Below are 13,572 nucleotides of genomic sequence, written 5' to 3'. Positions count from 1 at the left end.
TTTTTTTTTTTTAATAGTTTATTGTCAAGTTGGTTTCCATACAACACCCAGTGCTCTTCCCCACAAGTGCCCTCCTCCATCACCACCACCTCTTTTCCCCCCTCCCTCTTCCCCTTCAACCCTCAGTTCGTTTTCAGTATTCAGTAGTCTCTCAAGTTTTGTGTCCCTCTCTCTCCCCAACACATTCCCACTTCCCCTCCCCCTGATCCTCCATTAGGTTTCTCCTGGTCTCCTGTCAGACCTATGAGTGCAAACATATGGTATCTGTCCTTCTCCGCCTGACTTATTTCACTTAGCATGCACCCTCGAGGTCCATCCACGTTGCTACAAATGGCCATATGTCATTCTTTCTCATTGCCATGTAATACTCCATTGTGTATATATACCACCTCTTCTTGATCCACTCATCAGGTGATGGACATTTAGGCTCTTTCCATGTTTTGGCTATTGTTGACAGTGCAGCTATGAACATTGGGGTACATGTGCTCCTATGCATCAGCACTCCTGTATCCTTTGGGTAAATCCCTAGCAGTGCTTATTCTGGGTCATAAGGGAGTTCTATTACATGTTGATATTCTTGACATTGTCCTTTGTGTTTCAGAGGCCCTGTTCATTTTTCTTTATTCTTTTTCTTTTTCTTTCTATTCTTCTGATTGCACAGTTTCTATTGACTTACCATTTTGTTCACTGATTTCTTTATTCTGTTATCTTGAACCAGTTGTTGAGCCCTTGTAGCGAAATTTTTCAATTTATATATTTCTCAATTGCAGAATGTCATTCGGTTCTGTTGATTATTTGTTTCTTTGTTGAGATTATCTACTTGTTGACTCATTGTTGCCATACTTTAATTCCTAAATTATATTTTTCTTTAGTACTTTGAATATATTTAAAATAGCTCTTTTGAAATCTTCGTGAAGTCCATCTGAGGACACTTGTTTTTCTAGTGACTGCTTATATCTCCTGTGTATGAGTCACATTTCCTATTTTTTAACTTTTTTAAATGTTTATATTTATTTTTGAGACAGAGAGAGACAGAGCATCAGTGGGGGAGGGTCAGAGAGAGAGGGAGACACAGAATCTCAAGCAGGCTTCAGGCTCTGAGCTGTCAACACAGAGCCCGATGCAGGCTCGAACTCATCAACCATGAGATCATGACCTGCGCTGAAGTCAGACACTTAAGCAACTGAGCCACCCAGGTGCCCCACATTTCCTGTTTTTAAAGGTATCAATTTTTTCTTGTAAACTGGACATTTTAGATAATATATTGCAGCAGCTTTGGATTCTTATTATTTATCCCTTTGAAAGTGTTACACTTTTTTTGTTTAGGTAATTGGTAAATCCGAAACCTGTCTCTGCTTCAATGTGTTGTTGCTTATGTCTCTGCTCGGTTTTTTATTTTTGATTTTTTTCCTATTTAAAATCTTAAACCTGGCATTCTAATGGTTGCTTTTGTCATTTCCAACACGGTTTACTGATCAGCCAGTACTTGGACAGAAATTTTGTTCAAATACCTCTCATCAATAAGGATTTTTGTTCTAAACTGATGGATATGTACATGGATGGGTGAAAGCATTTCTGCCTGGCCTTTTTTTTTTTTTTTTTTTTTACTCTCTTGGACCGTTTGGCATTTTCTCTGCAGAATCTTGCAGCCTTAGCCAAGAATCTTCTTGGCCCATTCGTGATCATATCCTCAGGCTGTGGAATCCTTGGCCTCCTTGCTGGCCTGCTGCTGAGACAGTCACTTGCCCCTCTAAGCCCCTGGGCGTAGGTGTGGCCAGCGGTCCACTTGAGTGAGGCCCCTTTGTAAGTGCAAAAGTAGATCCTCAGATCCTCCAGGCCTGTTGTGCGGAGTTAGGCTGAACCTGTTGAGCTCCAGGACTTGGGGGAAGGAGTGGGAGCATCCCAGGCAAGAACACCACAGATCCCCACTACTCTTAACAAAAATCCTGCAGGTTTTTAAATATCAGTACTTTTTGTGTATGCTTTTGACAGATTACTGGAGCTCTGAAATGATTGTTTAAATTTTGTCATGCCTTATAATTACATTTTGGGGGGTTTTGCTGACCCCATCTCTTGCACAGAGCCAGAAGTCCTGCCCTGCAGGAAACCCTACATACTCATAATCTAGCACCTCTGCTTCACTCTGGAGAACTATCCTGATAGTAACCACTATCCTGATGTTTTGGTAACCATTCCTTTGCTTTTTAAAGTAGTTTACTTCACAGCTGGGTATCCATATATATTATGTCATTTCATTTTGTCTTAGTTTGGACTTTATGTACACTGAATGATACAGGTTTTTTTTATTTTGCAATTTCTTATTCTTCTTTTTTGCTTACCATTGTTTCTATTGTTTTATCCCTGTCGATGTAATCGTCTTTTTGTTACCAGTCCTATATGTTCCTTTTTGTACCAGAATTTTTCTATTCCACTGTTTGTTAGTAGATGTTTTGTTTTTGTTTTGTCTGTCTCAGAAACAGCTGCTGTGACCCATGTGTTTCTCTAGACAATGTTTTTCAAGTTTTAGGTCACCACCTACTGGGTTGTGAAATCAGTTGACTGAGTCATGACCAACACTAAATGTTTTCAATGTATAGAATGAAAAAGAAAACATCTGAGTAGTTTATAGAAGTTTTTGTTTCACGAGTGTTAACACAGGCAGCTCCAAATTTCTGTCACCCCTCATTTCCTGCACTCTAATCTTCAGAAAGCCCTGCACAGTCCCTGTTCTTTTCCTTCCCCTCCTTCTCCATCTCACTTCTACTTTAGTTCATCATCAGCACAATCACCAATATTCTTAACTTCCTCTCTGAACTTCCCCTTTACCTTCTTACACTAATAGCAACGTGGGTTTCCACTGAGGACACTGTTGACCTTGCGGAGGGGAGTGGCTATGCTTACCTTCTGGCTTGGGTGTCCTTATTTTCATTGCCACTTTCCAGATCATTGCTGTCAGCTTTCAACCACTGAGCCCTTATGCTGTGATGATATTTGTTCTTTGCTTAGTGTCATTTTGTCCATTATTATTGTTAATTTTTGGTGATTTCAGTGTACACAGATGATCCTTCTGGAACTGCCCACTCAGTTCTTTGAACTCTCCTGTAATGATTTTGTTCTCTTCCTCAGCCACTTATTTCCACAGTTATACTCTAACCAGTGCTTCTAGAATTAACTATTTTGAAAGATCAGTATTTTTTCTGTTTTTAGGACCAGTTTTTTTTTTTTAAGTTCATTTATTTATTTTGTGAGAGACACAGAATGCAAGGAGAGGTGCAGAGAGAGAAGGAGAAATCCAAAGCAGGCTCCACATGTCCGCACAGAGTCACACATGGGGCCTCAAATTCTGCGAAACTGTGAGACCATGACTTGAGCCAAATAAGAGTCAGATGCTTGGGGCACATGGGTGTCTCAGTCATTTGGGTGACCGACTTCGGCCCAGGTAATGATCTCGCGGTTTGTGGGTTTGTGCTACTGACAGCCCAGAGCCTGGAGCCTGCTTTGGATTCTGTGTCTCCCCTTCTCTCTGCCCCTCCCTGCTCATGCTCTGTCTCTCTCTATCTCTCAAGAATAAATAAACATTAAAAAAAAAAAGAGAGAGAGAGATGCTTAATTGACTGAGCCACCTAGGCGCCCCAGACCAGTGTATTTTTATTTCCAATCCAACATTGGTACATTTTCTTTGGTAAAATACAGTAAACTAATTACTAGGAAATTGAAATGCTGTTTGATTGTCATGACAGTATCAAATCGCTCAAAGTTTCTAATCAATTGCTCTTAATTTCTTTAAGATAGTCCTTTAAGAACATCATTTTGAGTAGGACTATTTTAGATCTTCACAGTTACCAGTAAATGCAACCCTTCCATAATCTGTTTCATTCACCGTGCTCTTGCGCTACTGCCTTCTCTTTTCCAGTTCACTGTAGTACCTTATCTCTACTGGGATGTCCATTCCATTGGGCATTTTCACTGCCCTGTACCTTCTGGACGTGATAGTTCTAGTCATTTCCTTGCATGCACTTTTGTTTGTTTCTTGTACCTTTCTGCTTGCTTGGTGGAACTAGAATTCTGGTTAAATTGCTTCCTCCTCTGGGTTTGGACTTCCACAGCTGAACTTCAGAGGAGAAAAACATAACCATGTGCGCCAGTCTCCCATGAAATGTGTACTCCAGCCCCTAAAGTGGGCCCTTGTTACTGCCTGGAAATTCTACACTGTACTTCCCTACTGTCTAAACTTCTCCCTACTTTTTCATACCTGCTCCTCTGATCAACCTCAACAGCACCTCATTTGTCTTCCCACTTAACAATGACCTTGGTTTCTACTGCCTTGAAAAATTTGTGATCAGAAGGAACTTCCACAGATTCCCATTCTGTTTATCACTGGGCCATGAAAATTAGAATGACACCTTTTGTCTTGACAGTAATTTCTGCCTTAAGGTCTGCATATAATCCTTTATAAAGGGGAGAGAGAAACTCACATAAATCTCAGGTTGCCTTGATACTTTCCTCTTGTTCATCCCCATTCCAACCTTGTGAGACATTAAAAACAGTACTTTATGTGGAATCTAAAAAAAAAACCCCAAAAAACAAAACAAGAAAACCTTTCTCATATAAACATGTCGTATTTGCCTTGTAAAAATATTCTTCTGCCTGCTGTATGGAGCTCTGGTTGGTGGGCCAGGAGCAAGACTGAATATGGAGAGAGGAGATGATGGTTGTCAATGGTTCTATTGAAAAATAAATAATGGAGGTTGTGTTTAGAGTGGTTGACCATGGATGGAAAATAGTAGTCTGGAAATATAAGGAGGTAGGATCAATAGGAATTAGCAAATGATGGGATGCAATAAGTAAAGGAGAAGGCATTGTCAAGGATAACCCTTAGGTTTTTGATAGGGGCAACTGAAGTAGTGATGCTATTTTTATTGAGCTAGGGAAAGTTAGAGAAGAACAGAGTGGGGTAGTTCAGAGATGGCTGATTTGGTTTTGGACATGAAGAGATGGTAATTTGGCCTTTATGAAATCTAAATGCAGGTGTCAAGTGGCTATTTGCTAGACTGGTATAGAGCTTGGAGAAAAGCTGAGATGGAGAGACAGAATTACTGGTATATGGGATGGAATTGGAAACTGGATGTAGAAAAGATTACTTTGATGGGTGTGGAAAGGACCTATCTACCTTTAGACTAATGCCTGAAGTTTGGTAGAGGAAGTCAAGTCTATAAAGTAGGCTGAGAAGGAGCAATCAGAAGAAAAGAAGCCTGGAAGCCAAAGAAAAACATTAGTGTAAGGGGGAGAAGGAGTGGAAAAGCATAGAATGTTTCTTAGACATTAAGTAAGATGAGGGCCAAACTATGTTGAATTTATAGGTATGTTGGATTTAGAGGTATGGGGGTCATTAATGACCTGTTCTTCAGGTGTGATAAAAGCAGATGTGAGATGGAATTGGGTTGGAGGAGTACGAGAAGTAAAGAAATAGAGGAAGGGAATTTAGACAACTCTTTTAATGAGGTTGGCTGTGAAAGAAGAGAATGGTATTTGGAGGAGGAGATGTGAGATTGAGGTAGTAAGTAGGAGAAGGATTTTTTCCCACATGAATGGATGATGGATGGATGGGTGGGTGGACAATCCATTTGAGCTGAGCGGTTAATGAATGCTAAAGAATAATCAAAAAGAGCTCTAGGGAAATGAGGGGGGATTAACTGTAATATCCAGGGAGAAGGGGACCAACTGTGGAGTATAGATTAGAACAGTATGGTAGAAAGTAAATAAAAATAACTAAGTGCTATATGCTGTTTATTTAATACTTCATTGTAAATTTACTGAATGTTAAACCAGGTGGTTGAGAGCCTTTTATCTCATTTATAAGATGCAGGTATCATTTGATAGTTTTATATTTTTGCTACCAGCTACTTTTGATTACCTCTATTAAAAAAATACACATATTTTCCCTTACCAAAAACAGTATGCAGTAAATACTCTGGTTCTTTGGGAAGATTACTATTTTCTATACATATGACATCTTTTCTCCCTATGTTTAGGGTACTTCATTTTTATTCTGCAGAGTTGTCAGAACTTCTATTTTCACTTTCTGTGACTTTTTTTTCTTGCGTTTTATGAATGATAACAAAATTCCACTACAGGAGGTAACTATATTATACTTCAGTGACTAAATTTGACTGGAACAGTAAGTAGTTGGTGTCATGAGCAGAAAAGGCCAAGTCCCCTTTTCTTCAGGAGACTTTTCAGTAGACTTTTATGCTAGAGTGGATTTTTGAATAGATAATAACTTGTACATGATAGTAAATTCAAGATGTAAAGACTTCGTACAGTAGAAAGGTCTTTTGATTCCTGTTCCCCTCGTTTGCTTCCTTTCCTTCCCGGAGTAGCTGGAGTTACTATTTTCTTAAGTATCCTCCTAGAGGTTCTGTACATCTATAGACAAACTCATATATGAATATAATTTTGTTCTTTGTTTGCACAAATGGTTTATGTACCTTTTTTGTTCATTTAACATTTTGTATTGAAAATTGCTTCATATTAGTGTATTAAAGAACCTTTTCATCCTTCATGGCCACATTGTATGGACATACCACTATGAGCTAACTGGTGTCCTATTAATGATGCTAGTGTTTGTGATTAAAATTGCTTTCTTAGTCAGTAAAAGTCATTGTTTAGGGGTGCCTGGCTGGCTCAGTCTAAGTGTCTGATTTTGGCTCAGGTCATGATCTCGCAGTTCATTGGTTTGAGCCCCGTATCGGGTTCTGTGCTGGCAGCTCAGAACCTGGAGCCTATTTCAGATTCTGTGTTTCCTTCTCGCCCTCTGCCTCTCCCCCGCTCGTGCTCTGTCTCTCTCTGTCTCAAAAATAAATAAACAAAAAAAAATTTTTTTAAAGTCCTTTGTTTAAAAAAAGTTTTTTAAAAATGTTTTATTTGTTTTTGAGAGAGAGAGAGAGAGAGAGTGAGCAGGGGAGGGTCAGAGAGAGAGGGAGACACAGAATCGGAAGCAGGTTCCAAGCTCTGAGCTAGCTGTCAGCACAGAGCCTGATGCGGGGCTTGAACCCACGACTGTGAGATCATGACTTGAGCCGAAGCTGGATGCTCAGCCGACTGAGCCACCCAGATGCCCCAGTAAAAGTCATTGTTAATTTCTTTTTCTTCTTTTCTCTCCCTCCCTCTCTCTCCCTCCTTCCCTTTCTCTCCCCCTGTTTTCTTTCTTCCTTGCTTGCTTGCTTCCTTCCTTCCTGCTTTCCTGTCTTCCTCCTTTTCTCCCTTCCCCTTCCTTTTCTTTTCTTTCTAAATTACACCCAAGTTAGCATATAGTACAATAATGTTTTCAGGAGTAGATTCCAGTGATTGATTAATCCCCTATGTATAACACCCAGTGCTCTTCCCAAAAAGGTGTCTTCCTTAATGTCCCTTACCCATTTAGCTCATCCCCCCACCCACAACCCCTCCAGCAACCCTCAGTTTGTTCTCTGTATTTAAGTGTCTCTTGTTTTGTCTCCCTCCTTGTTTTTATATTATTTTTGCTTCCCTTTCCTTATGTTCATGTTTTGTATCTTAAAATCTACATACGAGTGAAGTCATAGGATATTTTTCTTTCTCTGACTTGTTTCACTTAGCATAATACCCTATAGTTCTATCCACGTTCTTGCAAATGGGAAGATTTCATTCTTTTTGATTGCTGTGTAATACTCCACTGTGTGTGTATGTGTGTGTGTGTGTGTGTGTGTGTGGGTGTGGGTGTGCGCGTGCATGAGTGTGTGGGTGTGTATGCACACGCACACCCACACACACCCCCCCCACATGTTCTTTATCCATTCATCTGTTGATGGACATTTGGGTTCTTTCCATACTTTTAGCTATTGTTGATAATGCTGTTATAAACATTGGGGTGCATGTGCTCCTTTGAAACAGTATACCTGTATCCCTTGGATATATACCTAGTAGTGCAGTTGCTGGGTAGTAAGGTAGTTCTATTTTTAATTTTTCGAGGAACTTCCCTACTGTTCTCCAGAGTGGCTGCACCAGTTTGCATTCCCACCACGATGCAAAAGGAGATCCTCTTTCTGCACATCCTCGCCAACATCTGTTGTTGCCTGAGTTGTTAATTTTAGCTATTCTGACTGGTGTATTGTAAATTTCAATTAATTCTTAGATGTAAGGATCTTGAAATGAAAGATAATCATTTGACTGGTTTGTCATATTGAAAATACTGATGTTCCATTTTCCTACAGTGAAAAGCAGTTTAGATTGATTTGTCTCACCCACACTATTTACTGAAGAAACAAGATTTTTATGGTCATGTTAACATATTTACTTTTCAACCTGATGTTATATACTTCATAAAGGTCCAGTACCTTCTGCTTTCAAAAATTAATTTGAGACTTTTGATTCTTGTGCTTTATGGCTGACATTAATTTCATTTGAGTATATTTCTCAAATTTTATTTCAGCTGTAAGAACATTTTTTTATTGCAGAAATATTAACTTCATTCCCTGCAGAAGACTCACCTCTCATTTTTGTTGTTAGAAAAATCTTTGTTTATTCCTCATATATGAGGTATTTCATATGTATGAATATTTTATTTCCTGTTTATATTGCCAGCATGCTTTAGTTATGACACTGGCAGTTTTCTGGTTTAACTTTTACTCCCTCTGTTGGCTTTCAGAGGTGTTACATTCCTTTTGGAATGGTTTTAGGAATAACATGTATGCCTATGTTTTTATTTAACTTAAAAATTAGTAACATTGCAATTATGCTTATAAAATAGGCTACATATGAGATTGTTTTAAATTAATGTTTCCATTGGCCGTAAATGTTCTGGTTTTCATGAATATGTTTAGGAATCTTTGTCAGAATGTCTCTTTTATCAGCAGCTGAGAATAAGGCCATGAAAAACAAAATAGAGTAATATAGATTATTCATGTTTATGGTAAGCAGAAAGTAGCCGTGGCATGTTAGATTAATAAAATGATTTTCCAAGTATCTTCTAGTTGCTGTCAGCAGTAGAGTTGTCTGCAGCTCCTGACGAGCACGCTGTCTCGCTTAGTGTTTAAGTTTGTCTGTTACCAATGGGACATCATGATAACTGCTTTCTATGGCATCCCATGTACAGACTGAGGTATTTACTTGCCTTGCACATTCTTTTTTTTTTTTTAAATGTTTTATTTATTTTTGGTACAGAAAGAGACAGAGCATGAGAGGGGGAGGGACAGAGAGAGAAGGAGACACAGAACCGGAAGCAGGTTACAGGCTCTGAGCTGGCTGTCAACAGAGAGCCTGATGCGGGGCCCGAACCCACGAATTGAGCTCTGACCTGAGCCGAAGCCGGAGGCTTAACCGACTGAGCCACCCAGGCGCCCCTGCCTTGCACATTCTTAACATCATTCTTGTATTTTTTTTTTTAAACTGTTTTTTTTTTAAGTGTTTATTTTTTAGACAGAGAGAGAGAGAGAGAAAGGGAGGGAGGGGCAGAGACTGAGGAGACACAGAATCTGAAGCAGGCTGCAGTGTCAGCACAGAGCCTGATGCGGGGCTCAAACCCATGAGTTGCGAGATCATGACCTGAGCCGAAGTTGTATGCCTAACCAGCTGAGCCACCCAGACATCCCAGCATCATTCTTTTAAAACCAAACTACCAGTTAATGAAGTCTGTATGGGTCACAGCTTTTGTGGTTAAAGATAATTTCCTGTTTCTCCATGATTAAGTGGAGCTGTAGTGCATCCTGTGGGGGAAGGATGTTAGGTTCTAAAGTTAGCATAGAAGGTGGAAAACGTATGTAGGGTGTTTTCTCTTAAGCCCCCTAAATCATTCATAGACTAGAGTATACTACGAGGTTCACAGAGTAGTTGACCTGTATTTAGTGGCTATTGTTTATGAAACAAAACATGTTGAAACACTAGGCTAGCATTCAGCCTGATGAGAGGTAGGCGGGAACTAGGAAGGACCATGAGGAAATAGTATCATCAGGCCTGGCATCTTTTTTTTTAAGTTTATTTATGTATTTTGAGAGAGAGAGCGAGAGAGAGTGAGTGAGTGAGCACGAGAGCTGGGGAGGGGGGCCAGAGAGAGAATCCAAAGGAGAGAGAATCCACACTTCCAGCAGGGAGCCTGATACAGGGCTCAGTTCCATAAACCATGAAATCACAACCTGGGCCGAAATCGAGTTAGACACTTAACTGACTTAGCCACCCAGCACTCTAGGCCTGGCATCTTAATACCCCTCTAAAGCAGTTCTTCCTGAGAGGAATAACAAGTAGTTTGATGCATAGTTACTTTGGGTGCTCATTTGCCAGATGCATGTGGTTGAAGGTTTTTTTAAACACAAGTGTACATTTGATGTTAATCCACTGTAGCTTCTTCTGTTTGAGGATTTGAGTATAAAAGTAATTATTCTAGTTAACTTGTTTATGAGATTTTTGAAAAATCTCATTTCCAGATTTTTTGGGAATTACTATTTTTCATTTATGTTAAAGTCAGCATGTACATATTTCACTGTATCAGAGTTTTGAGGCTTCGTTTTTCGAACATCTTACAAAAGGTTTTAAAGTTGAAAATCTTTGGTTGCTTGCTGGGCTTGCAAGTTCAGTAATTAAGGATAAGTATTGTGCCATTGTTTGTAGTTGTGTATATAGTTGTGTATGTTAGTATTTTGATAATACTAAGTTCTTTGAATTTGTTAATCAGGCAGATAAACATATTTTAAAGGTCTGTGTGATGGTAACATTTGGTACCCATTTAGAAAGGTAGGCATGTCGTGTTCATTAAATAATCTGTCATTTCTGTTTATTGATTTTTGTGTGTTTTTGTACAGGTTGTTTTCCTGTTGCATCTTTGACCTAGTTTCCTAGACTCTGCTCCATGATTGAACTTGAAAGTCTGAAATGAAGATGGAGGAGGCAGTGGGAAAAGTCGAAGAACTCATTGAGTCTGAAGTCCCACCGAAACCATCTGAACAAGAGACAGCTAAGGAGGAGGATGGATCTGTAGAACTGGAACCTCAAGTTCAGAAAGATGGGGTAGTGGATTCTACAGTTCTTTCTTCAATGCCCTGCTTGTTGATGGAACTGAGAAGGGACTCTTCTGAGTCTCAGTTAGCATCCACAGAGAGTGACAAGCCAACAACTGGCCGAGTTTATGAGAGTGACTCCTCTAATCACTGCATGCTTTCCCCTTCCTCTAGTGGTCACCTGGCTGATTCAGATACCTTGTCTTCTGCAGAAGAGAATGAACCCTCCCAGGCAGAAACAACAGTGGAAGGAGACCCTTCTGGAGTGTCTGGTGCCACAGTTGGGCGCAAATCTCGGCGGTCCCGATCTGAAAGTGAAACATCTACTATGGCTGCCAAGAAAAACCGGCAATCCAGTGATAAACAGAATGGCCGAGTTGCCAAGGTTAAAGGTCATCGGAGCCAGAAGCACAAGGAGAGAATCAGGCTACTGAGACAGAAAAGGGAGGCTGCTGCGCGGAAGAAATATAACCTATTGCAGGACAGTAGTACCAGTGATAGTGACCTGACTTGTGACTCAAGCACGAGCTCATCAGATGATGATGAAGAGGTTTCAGGGAGCAGCAAGACAATCACTGCAGAGATACCAGGTAGAGGATGTTTTTTAAACTGACTGTAGAGCAACCGATGGCATTTCTAAGCTGTCAGGCCGAGTTAGATGAGTGACACTTGAAAAAATCCAGGAGACCTGCAGCTCTGTGTAAATTTGAAGACTGCAGTGTATTAACGAGACATGGCCAATTTAAAAACCTGTTCTGAGGTTTCCAGTGCACTTTTGCACATCAAAAAATATTTGAATGGTTAATGGTAGGGACAAGATTATTTTTAAGTAATGGAATTACCTTTCTCTGTAACCCATTACCTGAACTCCCATCATTGCCTTTTTAGCACTGCTCAGATTTAATACTCACTGTTCAGCATTATTACTAAGTAAATCCTCCTCAGGAATAGGCACCTTGCTTTATTATATAGCCACTGTACTCGAGCTTACGGTGTCTGGAATAACATGTTTTGTCTTCCATTAAAGTTTTCTAATAACTGTTCCTCCTAAAATCATAGTTTTATGCGTTTCCCCCCAGTTCAGCGCATGATAAGATAGTTACCCTTGTGGCACATTTTTCTATTCTAAGTTTTCACTTGCTTTGAAAAGAATGCTTTTTGCGGAATTTTCCCCTTAGTCCCCCAAGCTTTAAGAAATTTGATAGAAGTCTGTTTATTCTAGCTCTCATTGGTGTGTAAGGGTCTGTAATTTATTACATGTTTGACTTATCTATTTTCTCCATATTATCATCACTGGTACTATGTACTACAAAGGCAGTCTTGAGAGTTCAAGGTGGAAGAAAGACGAAGTCTAAATGGTTCTTAATTGGTGAATTCTCATTATTGAAGAGACTCTTATGCTTAGAAACATTTTATAAACTACATGGCATTTAGTAGATAATGACAGCATTGTTTATTGCTACATTAAAGAGAGGGAGGTTTTGGTTTTTAAAATTTTATGGGTGATTGTTTTTTCCTCCTAGTTTTCTGAAATCTTTGTTTCTACATGTGAAGACAGCATATTGCTGATATACAAAGAATATTTCAAGAAAAATCATATTGGTTAATTAAATCTATAGTCAACCAAACTTCTATAAACTCAGTAACAACGATTTTATAGGTGTTCATCTTATAATACGTCTTATCCATATAGTACATTAAATATGAGTTTTTAACAATTAGAAATGCTTACTGTTTTAGTATCTGTTGAATTTGTTTGGTAGTTCCCTGTGTTAAAATTGCTGGCGGGAGGGGATTTAATTGAAGTTCATCAGTTGAAAGCACGAAAGAAGCAGACTTTGGGGTTGTTCTTCAGGCAGGTTCTAGGTATATTTCAGTTTTACATTAAATAATATGTTTAAGAAAGCTTGATTAACACCTGTAAAATTGTTTATTCATGCTCTCTTATGTTCTGCATTCTAATCTATTAATCAAGATGATACAGTGCTTTATTTCACTCACTGAACAGATTTTTAGGTAACCACCCCAATATTTTACCTCCTTATGGAAAGGGAAAAGAAGGCAGGTGAACAAAATTCTCTTTGAAAATAGATCCAGTTATAGAGGTGGCACGAGAAATGTCTTCATGGCCACTCTGCCTGTTCGGCTTACATAGATGAGTTGTGCTTTGTTTCTATTATCCAAACTTCCTTGGTAATTGGCTCCTTTCACCAGTGTGTAAAACTTTAAAACACCAGTCTGTTTCTTGTCTATTCTGAAATGTATACAAACCAAAAGACCAAATTATCTGAATCTAGGATTTAACTTTTTTTTTGCTCACATCACTTAGTAACTTTCTGGCTTTTGGAAGTTTGTAGAATTTTCTGAGGTAGTCACGGAGAATCAGGTGATAGGTAAGGTGCTGAGCCATGTATGTGACTGCTGAGACTGTGCACACTGCCCAGTTTCAGGAGGTACTGTTCATACAAGTGTGTATGCAAAGCAGCAAAAGAGGGAACCGCCTAAGTTTAAATATTAGGAAGTTCATTTCAACTGTCTATATTGCTACCCCTAAAAAATTGTGACA

General features: G+C 39.3%; 1 protein-coding gene across 4 annotated transcripts in view; it reads left to right on the top strand.

The window, feature by feature from the left end:
• C14H18orf25 (chromosome 14 C18orf25 homolog) overlaps positions 1 to 13,572 on the top strand; it is a 77,957-nt gene that overhangs the window by 24,123 nt on the left and 40,262 nt on the right. For all 4 annotated transcript variants that reach the window (XM_029921957.1, XM_029921956.1, XM_029921954.1 and 1 more), the window contains exon 2: positions 10,812 to 11,596. In XM_029921957.1, coding sequence (XP_029777817.1) covers positions 10,882 to 11,596 — 715 coding nt within the window. In that variant the 5' untranslated portion in view covers positions 10,812 to 10,881. The remainder of the gene's footprint in view (positions 1 to 10,811; positions 11,597 to 13,572) is intronic.

Source organism: Suricata suricatta, chromosome 14 (assembly GCF_006229205.1).
Source record: "Suricata suricatta isolate VVHF042 chromosome 14, meerkat_22Aug2017_6uvM2_HiC, whole genome shotgun sequence".
Classification (NCBI taxonomy): domain Eukaryota; kingdom Metazoa; phylum Chordata; class Mammalia; order Carnivora; family Herpestidae; genus Suricata; species Suricata suricatta.
The sequence above is the reverse complement of the archived record's forward strand: the minus strand, read 5'-3'. Positions and strand labels throughout refer to the sequence as shown.